Source organism: Poecilia mexicana, unplaced genomic scaffold, assembly GCF_051168715.1.
Source record: "Poecilia mexicana isolate PSO_F unplaced genomic scaffold, ASM5116871v1 scaffold_14, whole genome shotgun sequence".
Lineage (NCBI taxonomy): Eukaryota > Metazoa > Chordata > Actinopteri > Cyprinodontiformes > Poeciliidae > Poecilia > Poecilia mexicana.
This window is the reverse complement of record NW_028263383.1, coordinates 20695284-20717488: the sequence shown is the minus strand read 5'-3', so window position 1 is coordinate 20717488 and position 22205 is coordinate 20695284. Positions and strand designations below refer to the sequence as shown.

The 22205-nt window shown below is 39.9% G+C and overlaps 1 protein-coding gene across 1 annotated transcript in view; it reads left to right on the top strand.

Annotated features, from left to right (window-relative positions):
- Positions 1-22205, top strand: part of galnt10 (UDP-N-acetyl-alpha-D-galactosamine:polypeptide N-acetylgalactosaminyltransferase 10 (GalNAc-T10)) — a 105039-nt gene that overhangs the window by 57699 nt on the left and 25135 nt on the right. Inside the window, exons 5-6 of the mRNA XM_014984842.2 lie at positions 18204-18389; positions 20386-20569. Of these exons, the coding sequence (XP_014840328.1) occupies positions 18204-18389; positions 20386-20569 (370 nt within the window). The remainder of the gene's footprint in view (positions 1-18203; positions 18390-20385; positions 20570-22205) is intronic.

Here is a 22205-nt window from a genome sequence, read left to right as displayed (position 1 = left end):
AGACGGGGAGAATGTCTGGGCTGTTCTTCTTTTTAAATAGCTTTCCCTGGAGAACACAGGGGCCACTTTAGCCGTTTGGTAAATTGGAACCGGGAAGAATCATTAGAAAATAGTTGCATGTCAGCTGAATGCACCGATTTGAGTCAGATGGAAACCGGTGTTTTATTATTCAGGATGGATGTTGGGGTTGTGCTTGCTGCATGAGCCGTCTACTGATCTGCAGACAGCGGACGGCCTTGATGAATGAAAATTGGTGTTAATGGTCACCGAGCCTCTGTGTCCCTTGTTTCTGCGGCCACTTTTTTTCTTTCTTTAATTCGCCTTCTGCGCTCTGCTTTAGCTTCCCTGCTTTGTTTTATTTACAGCTTCCCTGATCTTGGGCTCAACAATAAAAATGTCCCAGTTTCCAAAATGCTGTGTGGATCTTAAACTACAATTACCTATTGATTCCAGGACACCAAGAAGAGATGGGGAGGGTGGGAAAACGAGTGGGCGAACAAAAAAATAAATAAATACACCTCCTACAGAGAATCAATAGACAGGAGAATCAAAGTTTTATAGCTTGCAGCAATTACAACTAAGCAGAAAAAATTTACCCAAAGCAAATTAAAAGTTGGCATTTGTTTTCCACATGAATCCCTCAATACCCGGTACATATGTTCGGTCATTACGATGTGGGTGGATTCAGAGAACAACTAAACGCTTAAACACAAATGAAAAGCATCTTTCTGTAGACGAGACCTATCCTGAACCCTGGCTTTGTTTTGGTTGCTTATTTCCACCGGTTTTCACAAGCTTCCTTTGCCTTTGAAGATCAGAAACTACAGCGACATGTTTGAGGGATCAAAAGTAGCAAGAGCGACGTCTGTGTTATGCGTTTCTTTTCCGACTTACCCGGCTGGTTTCACCTTGGGGACAAGTCTGGGAGACGAGCAGCTGATGCTGTGTGTAAAGACAAAGGAATCTGCCTTAGCATTAATATGTAGTGTCATGTTTTCTACAATGTTTGGAAAAGTCTAAGATTTAAATGATTTCCAAGTCTGAAAATCTTGGAAACAGTATCATATAAAGTTTGTTTCCAACTGTTAAGTTATATAATTTCTTCATTATCTACAAAACTTTAGAAAAACGTTGAATCTGAATGAGAAAAGTCTGATTTTAGTGGCCGTATTCTCGCTACTGCAGAATCTGAAGATGACAGACTACGAAGAATTCCACTAAATAATAAAAAGGGAATCATGCAAAGTCTGGTAGTTGATCAAAATATGATCAAAATAAAACCTGCTGTGAAAAATGATTTGCAGATCTGGTTGCCTTTAATTTTTGTCCTCTTTCAGCAGAGGTTTCCAGCAGTATCAATGAGAAAACTTGAACTCTCGGTTATAACTTGGCAGACGGCTGTTCACACTGAAAATGACTCTCAAGGACTAACAATACCCTAAGGGATATTTTTACAGCTGGCGACAGCAGCGGCTGCTTGACTGGATGTTTTCTGTTGATTTTGACTGAACACAATATCAGTGCTGTCGTGTTAGCGGTGACTAACAGTCACTATGTCTCTCTTGTTACTGGTTTTATGAAGGCAGTTTAGTTGTTTTTTCCTCTGTCATGTCACTGTTTCCACCTCGTGTAGCCCTTGCTTTGTTCTATTGTCAGACTCCCTAGATGTCATTTTTCTTTATCCAATTCTGTTCTGGTATTTAACTTTGTTTTGCTCGTAGTTTTGGTCAAACCCTACTGTCTACATAGAGCACCATTAGTGGATCCAAACCATTAAACTGCTGTCAGAACAAGAGCTTCTTCCTAAATGTATCAATTTGCACATATTTATCATGTTTTCCCCATGAGGGCATTTACACTTAAAACAGAGAAGAGAGAGACTTTTCTGAGAATCCCCTTCAGAGCTAAATATCTTGATGCACAGATCTAAGACCATATAGTGAATACATTCTTCATTAGATTGATAAGTGCACAATGGATTCCTAGTCAGATATAAATTACACATATAGAAAAGGAGCCTGTAAAGGCTTGATGTAGCTGGTTAAAATAAACAAAAGTATCTCAATTCTGAAGTTCAGTCAAATCAGTTTAGTCCAAAACCTAAAAACGGACAATTAGGTTTGAAGAACAGCACTCCTTTCCTGCAGGTGCTGGTGTTGTGAATGCACACAGAGACATGAAACCTCCTGCCCTCCTTTCTTGCTTATCAGATTAATCATTTTGTGATGTGACGGTGAGGCACATGTTTGTAATACATCACTCCAGACAGGGTTGGTAGCTGCATAAGGGATGTGCTTTTGGTGTAATGCGGGAAGTGTTTGTCTGTATCGAGGGAAAAAAAGTCCTCAAACTGCCTGGCATCCCTTTTTCTTCCTTTTAATGACAGTTGTTAAGAAGCAGCTCCACATGCTTGGAGCCTGGCATTCGGCAGAACAGGAGGATGTGTGATGGAGTGTGCAGGAGCAGCTGAATGTTTTGGAGCAATAAACTGGAAGCTTGGCTTCTTGCATACCTTGCCAAAGCTTCTGGGAAGCAGTCCAGGCACCTTGGAAAGGTGATTTGGATAGAGTATTGGTTCCACTGTAATTTCAGTTTAATTGAATCTAAATCCCCCTTCGCACCTCCTTGCATCAACCAAAAAGGGCTAAAAACTATCCTGCAGGGCATGATGATTGCATCTTTAAATGAAAAGTCTAAGTGAACTTGTTGCAGGTGCAATAAATTGTCAATGTATGCATGGTAAAATGATAACTGTGACTACACTTTTCAGATCCTTGCTGGAGAAACTGAGGGATAATAGTGGATGTTTGGGTGTTGGTAAATGGGACCTGTGGCAGTGACCCGGATGTCACTGATGTCCGATTCCTCCTTGTGTCCTCAATTCTGCATTCAAACAGTGACTGATATGCATGCCAAAATCAGCCGCTTCTCATTAAAGTGATTTATTGCCTCGACAGTTTTTTTGTAAACCAGACAAGCCTTATTCCAATTTATTCCAGTCAAATTAACCGTTCATAATTAGACACCGCAACCTTTTGTGCTCCCCAATCATTTCCTGAATGGGCTTTACATGCTACGCAAATGTTCGCTGTTTAATCTCCCCGCCTGTCATTAGGAAATGTTTCGTAAGAATCTACCCATGGAGGGTAAAAGTTGAGCTTGAATCAATTTCCTAATGGTTAATAGCTAATGGGCTGATTTATTGCCATGTTATGAAGGTGAAAGCCCGTCTTGGTGTGACACTAACCCTGTGGAGCCCTTTAGACATTATTTCAATATCATAATAGCAGCGCTTTAAACCTGCAACGAGTCGATGGGATGTTAGATATGTGAAGTTGAAGGTTTTTTTAAGGTGATATTAGTGAACTTTCACTGTATCTGGGTAGATGTTGGGTACAAACACTTTTAAAATTAAGTTCAGTCGGGTCTCAGTTTTAGTTTTATTCATGAAATATGTAAAATAAGATCACTGGCTGACAACAAAGGTTCAACAAGATGTTACCCACTCAGCAGAAACAGTTTCATTTAGATTTTGCTTAGTTTGGATGGTTGTATCAGGCCGTTGTCTTGCATATGAAGCATACTTCTTTCAACACAATGCACCTGATTTTCGAAAAACTGAGATGAAAAACCATGATGTCTGCATACTGGATAGATGGACGATATGATCACCCAACCTCATACCAACCCAAAATGCCAATGCTAATTTCCCATTAAAATGCTTTGCCATAAAGCATCGTGGAGTCTGGTGACCTTCACTGAGTATGTTGCTCTACTAACACATTATTTGACTCTTACCAACACTTATGCCCCTCATCCATGTGTGTTCTCCTATTAAATCAGTCAGTATCAGTATTGTTTGTGTGCATGTGCACCAAATTTTTCCCTAACTGGACAATTTCCTCTTGTTACAAAACTTGGTGCATAATTAATTTATAGTTATTTTGCAAAATATTCTTTGTCACTTCTCAGTAATACGAGTTTTATGGATAGAGTTATCATTCACCCATCATTTAGAAAACACAATTTAAGTTGTTGCAAAGCTTAGAGTATTTTAAACCAATATAGCAAAAATAGCAAAACCAATGGTTTTGCTATTTTTGCAATAATTTGGTTCAGGCACAAAAGTTTGCCTGTTAAATCTTTTTTTTTTTTTTTTTTTTTTTTTTTTACCAGAGTAGTTGTAGGTTGAGTCAGAGTAACCATTACTTCTGCTCCAACTTCCAAAATATCTTGTTCATAAGAAACAACATGGGCCAAAACGTGTCAGTTTCTTCTTTCCAATAGCAGAAAATAGGGGGGAAATGATCTTTTTCAATTAACGTTTTAATTTGAGCAACATTCTCAAACATTACTTAAAATTTTGTTTAAAAATGCTGACAAAGTGTGCCGTGGTGTTTCAGAAACTAACTGGTTCAAAAGTATTTTTGCACATTTTCATTTTTTTAATATTACAACCACTGACCTCAATGTGTTTCTTTGGGATTTTATGAGATGGCGCTACACAAAGTGGAGAGTGTCTGTGAAGAGCCTGTCCTCTGAATCAATAATCTGTAAAACCACTCACAGCTAACCCATGCTTTGTTTTCCTCCACTTCACAAAAAATAACTGATTTTTTCTGGTTCAGTCACATAAAATACAAATAAAATACATAGTTTGTGACATAAAAAAAATGTAAAAGTTGAAGAATTCAGTATAATTTTGCTAATTTGCTCAAAGCTGCTTTTAGGGATGCACAATAAAAGGCAAACTTGTATTATGCATTAGTATCAGTGAATGGTGCAATAACTGCATGACTTGGGATAAGATGATTAAACAGTGGTAATGTTTTTCTGCTTAGTAAACATATGCTCCAGATAATGGGTGGTGTGTGGTGAAAATTCAATAATTTCATCTCAACTAGGTGTAACAGTTATGGGCTAGGCAGCTAACTGCGATACCAGAAACCGGTTCTTTGAGGAGCCTGATGTGTGAATGAAAAACACAAGGAAACTGTTTTAGTTAGTGTTTCGTGCCGATGTATTGAATTTTTCTTTGGGAACAGGGAAAAACATAAGGGAAGGAAAAAAAACAAACAAAACAATTACAAATACACAGTGAGAGACAATTCAAAATAAATGCAAAGATCATAGAGTTCTTTTCTTTTAGCTCGCCATCCTTGGGTTCAGAAGAGGATCTGATCCATCATATATAAAAAAACCCGACCTTTGCAGAGAGTGGGGCGTACCAAACTGCAAGCTTGGTGACGGCCCAGGTACAAACGGCAACAGTTCAAGAGATCAAATGAGTAGATGCAGAGAATTGGGTTAATTTCCAGGGTGAAAATGTTCAGCAGAACGCCAACAGCCAGCCACAATCACAGCGGAACAGGTGATGTTGTTTAACCTGGCTGGAGGCGGGGCTTAAATAAGTTGAGGAGTTTGGGGAAAACAGGAAGTGGGCCCGCAAAAATAAAAGTCTTAATTGACTAACTGCGGGTTACAGGTTCCCCCCCTAAACTCATGTGCATCCTCGCACATGCAAGCGGCTGGTGACACACCACACTGTCACATGATGCCGAGGTCATGGCGGTCTCATCCAGTTCCAGAGCAGATGTAAAGGCTGTGCTAATTCCTTGAAACAGGGACTGGATACTTTGCAGAAGTGGATGCCCAAGTTTCGAATACTGCAGACGAGATGGTGGCTGACGTGTTCGAGTCGAGCATCGGACAGGTGGTTCAGGGTCTGGACTGGAGAGTTTTGACGCAGTAGAATCACTTAACATGCTGGTTTGTTCTGGAGAGGATGCAGCTTCTGGGTGAGGAGAGACGGGTCCTGATTGAGGGAAAGCGTTTTCCTCGAGAAGCTCCGAGTCGGCAGAATCTGCTTCATCTTCAGCTATGTGCTCCATGTCCAGTTCAGCAGTAGGTTCAGGTCCAGACTCCACTTCCTGTTCCTCAGCAACCATTCCTTCCATGGAGCCCTGTGAGCGCTGGCCAGGCGGATCCACAGGCATAGGAGCGGCAGTAGATGGAGGAGCAGGTAAGTCAACCTCAGTTGTAATTCTGGTGAGATAAGAGCTGGAGTAATCAGACAAATCAGGTAAGAACACTTCTTCATTTTCAGGATCTGGAAGATCTACATTTTCTGAAGTCACGGGTGCAATCACTGTTGTTGGCTTTAGTTGTTCTGGTTTGTAGGCTGGAGACAGGTAGCCACACGGCAACAGCAGGTCACGGTGGAGGGTTCTGATGGGACGGTCTTTGCCTTCTGGCTTAACTGTGTATACTGGAAGAGTGCCGGCTTTCTTCTGAATAATATACACATCCGACTCCCACCGGTCTGCGAGCTTGTGCTTGCCTCGTAGTTTGACATTCCTAACCAGAACTCTATCTCCAACTGAGAGTTCTGCAGCCGTGACTTGCTTGTCGAATCTGAGTTTGTTCTTCCACATGACTTTCTCAGAGTTTTCAGTTGCAATCTTGTAACTTTCTTTGAGGTGGGACTTGAGCTTTTCAACATACTGTGAATGAGATATAGATGTTTTTTCAGACACAGGCAGTCCAAAAGCTAAGTCAACAGGAAGTCGGGGTTGTCGACCAAACATCAGTTCATATGGGGAATATCCAGTGACATCATTTCTGGTACAGTTGTAAGCATGTACCAAAGGCTTCACAAAATCTTTCCAATGAGTTTTATCTTCTTCTTGCAGCGTGCCCAACATGTTTAAGAGTGTTCGATTGAATCGTTCTACAGGATTGCCACGGGGGTGATAAGGTGTAGTCCTAATCTTTTGGATTCCTGTGATTTGACAGAGCTCTTTGATAGTGTGAGATTCAAAATCAGTCCCTTGGTCGCTATGGAGACGCTCTGGCATTCCATAATGAACAAGGAAGTTCTCCCATAGCACTTTTGCTACAGTTTTAGCTCTTTGGTTTGGGGTTGGGACTGCAACAGCGTATTTTGTGAAATGATCAGTTATCACTAGAACATTTTTGGTGTTGCTTTGGTCTGGTTCTATTGTGAGAAAGTCCATGCAGACAAGTTCTAGTGGTCTTGTGGTCTTAATGTTAACAAGAGGTGCAGCTTTCTCAGGTTGTGCTTTTCTTCGAATGCATCTCTCACAGTTCTTAAGCTTGTTACAGACATCAACTGCCATACGTGGCCAGTAGAACCGTGATCTCACGAGGTCCAGAGTCCTCTCCGTTCCTAAATGGCCCATCTGGTCATGAAGCTGGTTGAGAACCTCAGGCCGCCATTCCTCTGGAAGTACAAGTTGGTAAGTAGGCTCACCTCCAATGTTCCTTCTCCTGACGAGAACATTATTATGGAGCTCCAGACGTGTAAGCTCTCGCAGGAGTAATGGCAGATCGGGGAGCTGTTCCCTCAGAGATGGCGGTGGGTTTTCCCCTCGTTCCAACTGAGCAATGATGTGCTGAATGACTGGATCGGTTCTTTGCTTGTCAGCAATTTCACCTTCAGAAAAAGATGGCACAACAGGTGAAGAGAACTGCAGATCATTAACAAAACTGTCAGGTAAACTGTCAGTGTTAATGGAGAGAGTTTGCACAAGAGCAGCAACCTGGTCCAGGTTGGGTGAGCTGTACACCAGTTGTCTATCACATATTGCTTGGACTGAGTGCTGGTCAATGGAAATACAGGATGGATGTTCCAGATGTTGTTCAGTAAACTTCAATATTCTCTCTGTCTCCTTCAGAGATAAAGGATCAGCCACCTGTTCAGCATGAGGTCGCCGAGAGAGACCGTCAGCATCCGCATTTAACCTGCCAGCCCGATAAATGATCTTAAAAGTAAAAGTTGAAAGAGCTGAAAGCCACCTGTAGCTTGTAGCATCCAATTTAGCAGAAGTTAGCAAATATGTCAGTGGGTTGCTATCTGTAACTACAGTGAAATCAGACCCATACAGGTAGTCATAAAATTTTTCTGTAACTGCCCATTTGAGAGCCAGAAACTCAAGTTTATGGGCAGGATAACGACTTTCACTGCGGGACAGACCTCTGCTGGCATATGCAATCACCTTGTTTCGCCCATCATGTTCTTGGTACAAAACTGCACCAAGACCAGTAGAGCTAGCATCAGTGTGCAAGATGTAAGGTTTACCTGGGTCTGCAAATGCAAGAACTGGTGCTGTGCTCAGCTTCTGGATAATCTCTTCAAAGGCCTGCTGGCAAGCAGTCGTCCAGCGTGCAGCAAAAGGTTCTTTGGGGTCAAGATAATGTTGCATCTTAATTTGTTTTGATTTTTTCTGACAGGGTGGATATCCAGCTGTTAACTCATTGAGAGGTTTAACCACTGATGAGAACCCTTCCACAAACCGGCGATAATATCCTGCAAAACCAAGGAATGATCTGAGCTCTTTAAGGTTCTGAGGAACCGGCCAAGATGTTAACGTGGAAATCTTGTCTGGATCCGTCTCCACTCCATCACTTGAGACTACATGTCCAAGGTAGCGAACAGATGTCTGAAAGAAAACACACTTTTCAACTGACAACTTCAACCCAAATTCTTTCAGACGTTGAAGAACTTTCTTCAGCCGGAGTTCATGCTCCTCTAGAGTTGGTGCAAACACTATCAAGTCATCAATGAAAACAAGCACTTCTTTTAAATTCATGTCTCCCATGCACCGCTCCATGAGACGTTGGAAGGTGCTAGGAGCATTAGTTACTCCTTGAGGCATGCGGTTAAATTCATAAAATCCAAGTGGACAGACAAATGCAGTTTTATTTTTGTCTGATTCATTCATCTCAATCTGGTAGTAACCTGATTTTAGATCCAAGGTGGAGAACCATTTCGAGCCAGACAGTGCTGAAAATGTATCCTCCAGTTTTGGCAAAGCGTATGCATCTCTGATGGTCTGGGCATTCAACTTTCTGTAATCAATACAGAGCCGTACTGCACCATTTTTCTTCCGCACTACAACTATAGGAGAAGCAAAAGGTGAGTTAGATTCACGTATTACACCAGACTGCAACAGTTCTTGAATGTGCTTACGCACAGCATCCACATCTTGGGGGTGGATGGGTCTTGGTCGCTGTTTAAAACCAGTGGGATCTGACAGCTTGATCTCATGCTTAACCTTATCTGTGCAACCAAAATCAAGATCATGCTTTGAAAAAACATCTGACATACTGTTGAGCATGGTTGTTATGCGTTGTTTCCATTCAGCTGAGAGCGGAGAGTCTCCAAAGTTGTAATTTAGCTTGGTTGGATTTAACTCTGCACTCTGGGAAGGTTGATGCACACTCTGCTCTTTGTGAAGAATGGTCTGGATGGTACTGACTTCAGCGATGGCTGCTCTAGCTGGAATCACAATGTCATGGTCAGATTCATTAGTGATAACCACAGGCAGAGAAGCAGGCTGTACAGGAGGTAGATCCATAAGGCTAGATTTTACTATCAAACCTCCAGGTAGAGGGAATGAGGTTGGATGCTGAATAATTACTTCTCTTTCTCCTTGCAGTAATGGGCATATCAGGAGAGCATCCAACACAGCAGTCTTTTGAGCAGGAACAATCTGTGGGCTGGATGACTGCATTTTTAAAATGCCATGATAGTCATCAGTTGTTAGTTTATGCCTCATCTCCAAAATTTTATGCACTGCTCTATATCCAAAAGGCACAGGATGGAACTCAGACTGTGACTGACAGCACTGGTCATAAACAACATCCAAAGTGTTGGTGCCAATCAGAACAGGAGGTTGTGATGACCGCAGGTCTGGAACAACCAAGGCCAAGGTGTTGATGTCCATCTCTTCTCCTGTAAACTCAGAGGGAAATGTCAGACAGAGTTCCACATATCCAATATAAGGCACCCTCTGACCATTTGCACCTTCTATCTCCAAAAGATCATTTAATGGTTTTATCTTATGATCTGATAGATGGGTGTTATAGAAGGAATGCGAGAGTGTGGTGACTTGGGAACCTGTGTCAAAGAGGCAATGAAAATTGATCCCTTTAATCTTCACCTCACCAGTACTTCTTGTGCCCACTAATCCTTTAGGTAATGGGAAATATGGAGATGAGTCTTTGTTGTGGGGACATTCACTAGTTGCAGTTCCCACTTGTCCCTCAGTAGGAACTGCTTCTAGTTTAACAGTTTACTTTTCTCCGAGGACTGCTGTTTTTGTTTCAGCTGTCGGCGTTTTTCTTCAACCAGGCTGGAATTTAGCTGACTGGAACAGTTAGGAGCAATGTGACCATCCTGTCCACACTTAAAGCAGAACCAGGGCTTTGGCCTACTACTGGTTTGGCCAGATTTTGGTTTCTGTTTTTTCAGCTGATTTTCTGGTTTAGCAGAATTGGAGTCCTTGGACAACAGGGCTGACATTTGACTCTGCAGCTTTAGCATTTGCTTCCGCAAGTCTTCAATAGCACCAGAGTCTGACAGATGGCCACATGAGCATGCACTGGTGGTATGAGCTTGTACATTAACACGGTGCTTGACTGCTGGAATATGTTTTTTCATCAACATCTCTTTTGCCAACTGTCTGTCTTCTTCTGTTCTAAGTGTTAATAAAAACTCTGAAAAGGGAGGTGGTTGGTCTTTTTTCTTTTCTAGCTGAAGTTTGTTTATCAAGCTGTTATCCCAGCAACCCCTACAAAATTGTTTTAACAAATATTTGTCCATTTCAGTTGCTGGAATCCCACCACGCTTCACCACTGTACTGAGAGCTAACTGGAGTCTCTGCAGATAAGAAGATGGTCGTTCCCCATGGTCCTGAAGCGTGTTTAAAAATTTTGCAAACAGCTCTTCTCCGTCCTCAACAGTAGCATATGCAGAATCAAGTACTTGCAAAAATTCTGCAGGCAGGGCATTGGGCCCCAAACCTCTCACTAGGTCAGCAGCTGGAGGTAGTAAACCTTCCAAAATGCGCCTTGTAACATGTAGAGGTGCAAGACTTGAATCTGCATTTAATAGTTCTATTTGAGACCTCCAGGATTCATAATCTGCCTCATGCTGAGGTTTTGGAAGTTTCCCTGAGAAGGTACGTAGTCTAAAGGAAGACAGAGGCTGAAGATTTACATCATCTCTGCGCACAATGTGTTCAACTACAACCCTTTGGACCCCAGGAGGGTTTAGATCATTCCCTGAGAGAGAAATTCTTGGCCCCACATTTGTAGCTGGATTTGGTTGAGTTTGGAGTCTTTGCTGGTTGGTTGTGGACTGATCTGATTGGGTTGAGGGGAGAGTAAATGGCTGAGTCTGACTGGATACTCTGTCAGTCGCAAGTATTTCAACTGCGGTCTCTTCATCATCAGCCTCATCAGGCTCCCCTCCGGTAGCCGCTATTCCTAAATGAGCACTTATTTGTTCAAAAACTCCTCTCAGAACATCATCAAATGATTGTCCACTCTGCTGGGAAATGCGTTTTAGCTCATGAAGGTAATCAGGGGCTTGGGTTGTGTCCACTGTGATTGTGGCAAGGCATTCTCTTGAAAGTAGTTTAACAACAAATATAACATCATCTGTAGCCTCAGATTGGTAAATATATGGTAAAAGCGATTTTAGCTTTTCCAAATCTGCAGGGTTAATGAATTCAACGGCCAGGTTTTTATAAAATGGACTCTCACGTGCAGTAACAGTAAAAACCTTAACGTCACCATAACTGCGTAAATAATTGATGATCTCATCATCTGCTTCAGTGTTCGTTACACCACTAATGATGACAGAATGAGCAACATTGATACCAATTCCTTCAAAGAAATCCATGTTTCAACCCAAAAACAAAATACATTCACCAAAACATTCACAGCATCAGGCTCCTGGCTAGCTCGCCACAAAATGTAACAGTTATGGGCTAGGCAGCTAACTGCGATACCAGAAACCGGTTCTTTGAGGAGCCTGATGTGTGAATGAAAAACACAAGGAAACTGTTTTAGTTAGTGTTTCGTGCCGATGTATTGAATTTTTCTTTGGGAACAGGGAAAAACATAAGGGAAGGAAAAAAAACAAACAAAACAATTACAAATACACAGTGAGAGACAATTCAAAATAAATGCAAAGATCATAGAGTTCTTTTCTTTTAGCTCGCCATCCTTGGGTTCAGAAGAGGATCTGATCCATCATATATAAAAAAACCCGACCTTTGCAGAGAGTGGGGCGTACCAAACTGCAAGCTTGGTGACAGCCCAGGTACAAACGGCAACAGTTCAAGAGATCAAATGAGTAGATGCAGAGAATTGGGTTAATTTCCAGGGTGAAAATGTTCAGCAGAACGCCAACAGCCAGCCACAATCACAGCGGAACAGGTGATGTTGTTTAACCTGGCTGGAGGCGGGGCTTAAATAAGTTGAGGAGTTTGGGGAAAACAGGAAGTGGGCCCGCAAAAATAAAAGTCTTAATTGACTAACTGCGGGTTACATAGGTTTATTGAAAAGACCTCTGTTGTTCATCTGGTCTTTTGGCATAGAAACAGCTTTCTTGTGATTTTTAGATAACTGAATCACCTTACCATCTCTGTAACCTGCATTGAGCAAATGACACCAAATATAGTACAGACATACAAAGTCTGAATGCTTCTTACTGAAAGAAATAGCCAACATTAATTGTACTGTAAGTGATATTGCAGTGAAAACAAATGTGTGATATGTTGTGCAGCCTTACCTGATTCCATTAAAGAGATCAGCAGCTGATCAAAGATGAAAAGAGATGTTATTGCAAACCATCCTTCCAGCATCTTTCAGTGTTGTTGAGCCAAATTGCTAGAAACAGTACCCTTCTCTTGTACCTTGTAACAGTACTTGAATATGACTATACAGCACATCTTAGGCCCAAGGAGAGTGACTCAAAGTGCTCTTTAATATAGCTGTCCAAATTCGAAGTAAACTATTATCTGCTGTTTCTCATTACAATATAATCCTGTAGAACTGTACGCTCTCTTTTCAACATTAACAAGCATTTAATGATAGTTGAACAGCCTACAGCTGGAACCTTGATGTCATAAACAGGTTTTATAATGACTGTGATAATGAATGTTTCTCGGTTTTCAAGCAAATCTGTTTATATTGCTCATGTAATTGGTTTTAATTAAAGACCTCTCAGGACAGGCCAAATCCCATAAGAGACCATCAAGCGTAACCAGTAGAGGTATTTGTGACAGTGTGATAGTTTGATGGACAGTATCCCTCAGTCAGGTCCTGATTACTGTTCTCTTCTAATTCACTTTGCTAAGCTTTAATAACATCTGACTGGTCCAACTCTTGTCTGAATGCTTTTGATCTGCGGCTTGTTTGACTCGAGGAGAAGGGCTGTCATTTACTGAGGGTCATTAAATAATTTTCAGGAGACAGAAGAGAAAGAAGAATGGAGGTTAGCCAGAGTGGATCCTTGTGGGTTTGGCTGCTCTTCTTCCTGCTTTTGTCTGTCATCCTGGGGATCCAGTTCAAATTGGTCCAAGTCGTTCGTAGACAATCAAAATGATGGTCAGATTCAGATCCAATTAGTCCAGTTCAGTCTCTGTTTTTAAAACGATTACTCCAAATCAGTTGAACGTAACATACCAATTGAATCCCAGCACACTGTATTTACTCATAGACTTTGTAGCAGTCTCATTCTTGGCAAGCATATGGTGACCGTGGTAAGGACCTGTTCATTTTTGAGAAGATTAAACCCGTATAAGAGCCAGGCCTTTTCAGTATGGGTAGTCAGGAAGAAGACCTTAAACTTAAAGGAACACCTTAGTTCTGAGCTATTGGTAGTTTCTGAAAAGAAATGCCAAAAAAAAAAAAAAAAAAGCAGAGCTAGTAACAGTTAGGAAAGAAAGTAACAGCCCAGGAAAAGGACACAGCAAAACCCAGATGCACAGAATCAGATTTTTTATTTTTTTTTATTTTTTATTTTTTCCTGTTGGGGGAGAAAAGGATGTCACACCAAAACACTGAAGTACTTTATATGGGAAATTGACAATGTGATGGATGCTAATGCTCATTTCCTGAATGCCATCGAGCCAACAGTTGAACAGTTTACTAGCAGGGGAAGAAACAGCTAATTTCACAAATATTGGTGCAGAAGTATTTCTATATTTCAGCAGAAACATCGAGGAACCAAATGCATGTTAACAAAAGCCTTGCCATTGACTCAGCCACAGAAAGAGACACAATTAAGCAAAGAAACATTGAGCCTCCCATAAGTTCTCTTCAAAAGATTTAAAAAATGTGAAGCTTGGATCTGCAGAAGGTATAAAAGAGGAAAGTAAATACCAAAATAAGAAAAAAACCTTTACAGATAAATCTTTTTTTTTTCTCAGAACTATTTTTAAAAAATATAGTTTTGTCTTCCATCATAATTTACTGTAAAGGCAAAGACAGTACCATCATATTTAAATGAATGAATCTCATCATCAATGAACTTGGATTTGAGTTGTTTGTCCTTGGTTTCATATCAACGTTTGAATAAACAGACTGTAATTAATCACACATGATGCTTCACCTTGGTGAACAGTTACAAAGTTATTGACAAAATTAATGGATATGGAAGCTTGTGTTTATTATGATTTGAGTAGGAAAGGTTGACAATTGCACCATTAAGACCCACACAGTGCTGCTTTGGAGGAACATGTGTTGAAGTGAGGAACATAAGAAGGAGTTACTGATTAAGGGTGTTTTGGATTCATCTCCATCCACAACAAACCTCAGCAGATCTTGGATTCCTGAACTATTATGGGTAATTTTTTTTTACTTTTTTTTCCAACTGTGAAAGGGCTCAGTGCATTTAACACTTTATATGTGAAAGGATAAATGTAAAAAAAAAAAAAGCTCTATTTTAACAAATGTTTTGTCAGTTTTATTACATACTAACTGAATAAACTGAAAATTGTGGTTTTCTTACAATAAGCTTTGACGTATTGATAAAATATGACAAAGCAGGAAGGAATGCCCCACCATATTTATTTCTCTACCAACTGGCTCCACTTAAGGATGGCCAGTGGCATCTTTTTTCTGAATGATAGCCACACTACAACACTGAAAAAGGTCTAAACCAATGTTATTAGTTAATATTGGAATTTGTTTTAGTCTAATAAACCATGAATCAATAATTAATCATAAGTCTGTTAATTGTTTGCATCCCTACTCTGGATGCAAACAATTACGTTTGAATGTTTCATCTGTAAATGTGTGGGTTCTGTCTGGGTACTTTCTGCCACGGTTCGAAAACAAGAATATTTGGTTAATTGGTCTCTCTTAATTGTCCTTAGGTGTATGTGTGTGTGCATGGATGTTTGTCCTGTCTCTCTTGATGTTGTCCTGTGATAGACTGGCGACCTGTTCAGGGTTTACACCGTCTCGCCAGTGACCACTGGAGATGGACACAAAAAACTCTTAAAGAACCTGTCTTCAATGACACAAAACAAGAAAAGTTTATTTTATTTGTCATATGTGTTAACTTTCAGGCAACAGAGTTTATAATTTAACTAGAAAATTCCTGAAGAAATTTAAATGGGGCCTGCAGAAGCTATAAAAAGCTATAAGCGACACTTAACCTGCAGAACATATGAAAGTAAACTAAGAGTCAATTTCAGCTGAATTTGGATTCAGATAGATCAAGTAGAAACTGACAAGAACCGGATGAAACAAATGTATTTTCCAATATAAGATCAAAATGGTCCCACACTGTGGAACCTTTCATTTGAAGCTGCTCCATAGTTGATGCTGCAAAAGGTTAAAAATGCGGCTTTTGACAGATTGGCTTCCTTATAAACACAGTTCCTGTATCGGTCACGTGACTTGCTGAAACCAATACGCGCACCGACACGGGTTTTGATCTGTGGGATCCGGCGGGATTTATCCCTAACATTGACTGCTTCCGTATAATAGTTGAACATTATACACATCGAAATCCGACTGACGATTATAAGATTCGCACATGTGGTTCTCACTCACGGTCCGAAATAAAAAAAAATTAATAAAGAGAGTGGGTAATTGTTTATTTCTAGAAGTTTTTCAACCTTCGTACTAAGAATTTTAATTCACACTCAAAAATTCAGAAAAGTAATCATTTTATGTAAGCAAAATATGAATAGTCACAGGAAATATGTATTCTTCCCAAAATGCATTGTGAGACCTGTCACTGCGCCTGTTTGTGAGACTACTCAATACCACGCTCTGGGCCCCGTTGCTATGGTAATTAATTATCTGCACCTGGGCTGGCTCTCTCTGTCAGACAGTATGCTGGAGACAGTTTCTATACTTGTGAGACACCCAGCGTCGGTCTCAAGGACCCTGACACAAAACCATAAGCCCTAGCAAAATTTTGAAAACATTTTACGGGAGCAGGCATGTGTATCTATGTCATGACCGACCAATAGGGCGATATTTGTGCCTGTGAGGGGGAGTTAAAAAGAGTTTTCGAGTCAGAAATCCACTGTGCTGTGTGTGTGTTTCAGAGATAAAGATTACTGATTCTGTGAGACACTCAGCCTCAATTTTTCTCGTTTTTCTCAATTTATGTCGTCATTTTAACTCAGAATCCCACTAAAAGTAATAGCTCCCTTCTCGGGATCAAGCTGAACGTTTTGATACCACTTTTGTGGGGGTGCACACATTAGCGGTGATGGAAGAAAAATAAATAAACTATAATAATAAAGAGACATTCTATTGGGTGTAGAACAATAGGTTCCTGCCATGCATTGCATAACAGGCTCCAATAAGATTATAAGGTTTTAAAAGATTATTTGTAAAGTTTTCAAATATGTCAGTTCAGATAACTGATTCAATAATATTAAGTTTTATCAGGCCACAACTTAAAACAAAAAAGAAATTGGATTTGACTTTAGAAACTCTGGTTGCAAATTATAGTAGGTAGGGAAGAAGATAAAAATAATTATTGCCGACACAATTTTCCTTTAGATGATCAAAACTCATAAATAAAGCAGCATTACCAGTGTATTTTTCAAATATGTTTTTTTTATAGGCAGTTTAACTGTTTGAAGGCAATGGATGTTTACTCCCTCTGAATAACTGTCCAGAGCAGCCTTGGACGCAGTTAAACAGCTTATTTTCCAAGAGACAGATGGATTATAAGACTCTGCTGACACATAATTATTTTTCAGGTGGAGAAAAGTCTTTTTTTTTTTTTTTTCCCTCAGATGCATCTGATTTGTGTTTACCCATGATAAACAGACTTGTGTGTGTATGAAAGCATTCTTGGCTGGTTGGTTTGTACCATATGGTGTCTCATCAAGACTTTTGCCAACAAAGATGGAATTAAAGGCACATTAATTTCAGCAAGATGTTGAGGATTGAAACGGAGGCTGCGAAGCAGATGATGGATGGAATCTCATGGGTTCAGACAATGTATGTTATGGACGGGTTGATGGAGTTCCAAATAGTTAAGATTGGTTTGATGAGTATGGACAGCTTTGGAACGGCCGTGACTGCGGTCGGACTGTGAATAAAAGCTCGCTCTCAGATTTCACTTTATCTTTCTATTGACTCGTCAGAATGTGCTCGACATTCAAACAGAAAGATTTACAAGCTCCATTTGCCACCGAATTGATCTGTCAAAGGCAGCTTTGATGGAATACTGAGGAAAATAAACATGCATTTATGGTTTTCATTTGACTGATTGATGTATTTTTTCAGCAAAAGAAGCTCTTTCTTTGCTCTTGGTCTTGTTCTCCAAGCTGTTGGTTGGACTTAAATAAACTTTATGATTCTGTGGACTTGAGTAATCTTCCCTCTGACAAAGAAAAGTGAGGAGATTATCTGAGGACATAGCAGCTATAAGTCCCTTGTGGTACATTATGAATTTTGGTAAAATGATGAGCATCATCATTTTTAGAGGAAGGAAGCGGTAGTTTTTGCCAAGAGCTTTATGGCTCGCACATGTTAGGAGGGGTTGATTTAATCCTTTCTTTCATCACTCACAGTTGGACTCTGACTCTTGAGGCTAACATTCTGTCTAATGACTGCAGTAAAGAAAGAAAAAGTGTTGAAAAGTAAACGGAGTAAGAAGTTTTTCTCAGTTATGTTGAGTGTGTTATGATATAGAGGCCTAAAGGGGAAGGGTTCAGTCTGCAGCATGTGGCACAGGCAGATGTCTTGCTTCACAGCGATGCCTAATGGCTTTCTTTTGATCTTGCTTTGTGAGGGCATGTTCGAGGACAGCTTTTAAAAGCGTCTCTCGTTTTGTGTCAGTAGGTATTAATTTACTGGAAGCCATCTAAATTAATCTGATGATTCTGCCCTCATGTTTTCTCTTCCAGAGCACCTCAAAGTGGCGCTAGAGGAGTACATGGTACGCCTGCCGAAGGTTCGCATCTTGAGGACAAAGAAGAGGGAGGGTCTGATCAGGACTCGGCTGCTGGGAGCCGCCGCCGCCACAGGGGAGGTCATCACCTTCCTGGACTCTCACTGCGAGGCCAACATCAACTGGCTGCCGCCCCTGATGGGTGAGCAAAGCTTCTCAGCTTCACCACCATCCCATTAACTGTAATTCAATGTACAGTATTCAAGACCCAACAGACAGCTGTTCAGAAGGGTGCCGGACAACTAACCTGAATGACTTGACAAAGATTTAGCTTTTTATTAGTACATTACCTCTATTTTTTTTTTGTTTGTTTTGCGTTACATTGCAGAAGTATTGCATTCCTTTGCAATAATGTTTATTTTTTATTCATGTGACATCATTGGGAGGGAATGCAAGTCTTTTGTGAAGTTTTGCAAATAAAAACACTCCTCCAGGGCTCTGTGTGTGTCAGGAACAGAAGCTGTGTGTGTTTATTAGCTTTCATATTATTTACAGATGAACTGACCAGGTTTTTTGGTTATCGATGTCTGGTTTTCTTTGACGATGGAGCCAGACTACCTCCATTCATTAATCAAAGCATAACTTTTATCTGCTTAATATTATACACAGAAAAGTGCATGACACCTATTCCTATACTTTGTTGATTTATTTATAGACTAAATATGGTAGAATGTCTTTGTTTTTATGGTTTTAATCATTAGGCATGAGAAATTGGTATTTTGCAAAGTAACTTGCTGTCTCTCTATCAGAGCTGATCATTTGGCAATCGGCAGATCTCAGGCTGATTAACTGGTGGATTTCTAACATTTTTGCAGCATTTATGTTGACTAAGAGTCAAAACATTTACATTTTCTTCAATTATTTTATGGTAAAAGAATTGCTGTTTTATTAGGATTTAATCAGCTACCAGGTGTTTTCTATTGACTCAAATTAAATACTTGTAATACTGTAAACGTTGGAATTTTGGCACTTTGATGGTTTGTAACAGACAGGTTTGTGTTAGCATCAGACCAGAAAGGAAAGACATCAACATTCATCTAAGAGAAGGAAATTGTAGCTTGTCATTAATTCAAAATGGATCAATATTCATGAGTTTGACAAGATCTTCATGTCAGACTCTACTGACCTCAGCTAACATGTTGGAGGTTAAGTTTCATGGTGTGAATTTGAAAGTTAACTTTACTCTCATGGTTCAACTTGATCGAAATACATGGTGGGTCAGATCATCCACTTATTGCTTATAAAATGTTGACTTAAAATGATAAAAAGCAACATTATGACAGCTCAAAGCATAACACGTTCATACTCCGAGCTTCTCATATTTGTATTATTCCATCACACTCGTGTTTCAGGCACTAATGTCAACAACTACAGTTTGCTGAAATTTGCACCGTTTGATCTGAGTTTATTAAAATGCGTTTTGTTCACTTCTCTAATCAAAACCAGTTTTTTCCTTTGATCTTTAAATCGTCACTTTCCAAGCTCTCACTTGTTTTGAACTTATTGTTTTTATATGGTCTGTAAAAATCTTTTGTTGTGTTAAAAAGATGTGAAAAGAGTGAGAGCCTAAACTTTCTGAGAAAGCGCTGAAGGATTCTGGGTTTTCTGGTGGAAAAGAATGAAAGTTTTAGGCCCTGTCACATTGAATACACATTTCATACCTCAAGGCTTCATCCATCTTTTATTTTGCCAAGAATTCAGATTTTTCCAGGCCATGGTAATCCTAAGTGCTTCATTAGAAAGTGAGTGGACCTACTTTCTGGTTTCTAGATGTTTTTTGTTTTTTTTTGTTGTTTGTTTTTTTTTGTTTTTTTGTTTTTTTTCTTTGATCTAAAAACGCTGAAAGGAAAAGCAGTTGCACTCTGATCTGTGGTCTACCATTTACAATAAATGAACCAAAGGCTGTTTTTCTTTCTGAAAGTATTGATTCTTTTAAGATTTACTTCTTTATTCTCATTGCATTCATTATGTTTGAATCAGCAGAGAGATGGCTCTCTATCAGCTCCCAGACATCTGCAGTCAGTGAAAAGGAGCAGAGAGTCGGCTTGTTTTTGTTCCTTAAAGCTCTGAAAGCAAAAAGCCAGTCTGTTGCTATTAACTGTCTGCCAACATGTCTGCATTCTCCTCTGACCCTTCAGACCGAATTGCCCAGAACAGGAAGACCATCGTTTGCCCGATGATAGACGTCATCGACCACGACAATTTCGGCTACGAAACTCAGGCGGGTGACGCCATGCGAGGGGCTTTCGACTGGGAAATGTACTACAAACGGATCCCCATCCCTCCGCAGCTGCAGAAGCACGACCAAAGTGAGCCGTTCGAGTGAGTGGAGTTATTTCAGACACATCTCACAATGTCTTTTTCATAGAAATATTCTTCACAATTATCCGATTATGTCACGAATGCATACATCTGTGGGACAAGTGGGGGTGGCGGCCTTTCATCTGGGTTTTCTGTCAGCTTTTCTCTGTTCCAGTACACAGTTACACCTGCATAGTGCATGACTGCTCCAGAAGCTCACATCAGAAGATGAACCCTTTTACATTTATCCTTTTCAAAAGTGCATTGAGCTTTTTTTAGGTTTTTGGAAAAGGATAAATGCCAAAATGCTGCTTTTTTTGTTTAAAGAAATACAGCAAGGTAAAAATCCCTGCTGCTTATTAATGTAATTTGCTGCAGCTTGTCAGTAAATCAGCTGAAAGCTCAATAAACTGAATGTGAATGTATGGGGAGGTTACGTTTTTGCACTCAAAGTTGTTCAAACTAACAACTTCAAGCTCCTTATTTCATGTATTTTAATATATTATGAGGTACTGTTCTAGCTTGGAGTCAGACTAATCAGAAATATGTAAATTTGTTTTGATCATTATTGAGTGCAGTTTGGGATTTCGCAGAAGTTTTAGAAGGAGTCTGCCGAAGTTTTTGTAGGTCACCACAGCTACACTTCACAGGTCTAAAAACAGCAGTGATGTCATCTGTCTATTTATGACATCCATCCATCCATCCATCCATCCATCCATCCATCCATACATACATCCATCCATACATCCATCCATACATACATATAGAGTTTTAGGTCTTCTCTAAAGTAAAGAGTGGATGAAAAACCACCATCTTTATCAGATACCTCCAATGATTGCTTTAAATTCAGAAGAGCAGCAACTCCATGTAGAGCATTAACCCTCATATAACCCCTTAATTAGTAAAACTTGGACAAATAGCTGGAGCTTGAGAGTCAGCTCATGTTATTCCAAAGCCTACCGTTGCTTTAAACTGGTGCCATAGTATTTCTTATCTTGTAGACTCCAGTGTTGTGCTCTGTCAGGTTATAGGATTTATTCATATATGATCAATATGTAAGGTTCACCTGACCATCTGGGAGTGAACGTTCATTACCCTACACACAGTTTATAGGCACCTTTATGTAGTCAGAATTATTGTAGTTGACCAGATTATCCTGTGAAGGAAACCCATCCTGAGTGCAGGTCTCCACTTGTGGATTGTCTCTCTCTCTTTGGTTTGCTACATCCTTAAGTTTTAGAAATGGCTTTGTAACTCTTTCCTCTCAATTGATTTGTTGTTCTTTTGATATTTTTCACCCATTCGAGTGTTTTTTTCTAAGTATTTCTTATAGCTGCAGGTCAGATAAGAATCAAGTTGGGTTTTACTTGTACATGTTTAGTTTAATTTATTAATTCATGATTCAAAGAGTGGCAATCATTTATTATTTGAAACATTTGAGTGTGACAGAAAAGCAAAAACAATCAAATCTGTAAGGGGACAAACACGTTTACACTACAAAACTGAATTGACAGAAAATATACTGCCTTTTAAGTCTTACTTCCAAAAAAGTATTTTTTTTTTCATCATGTTTTTCTCAGTGAAAACTTTTTGCTGTAGTGTCATTATTTGGCATCGCCCTTAGAGCAAAAGCAACCAGAGCAAATAAGCTCAACGT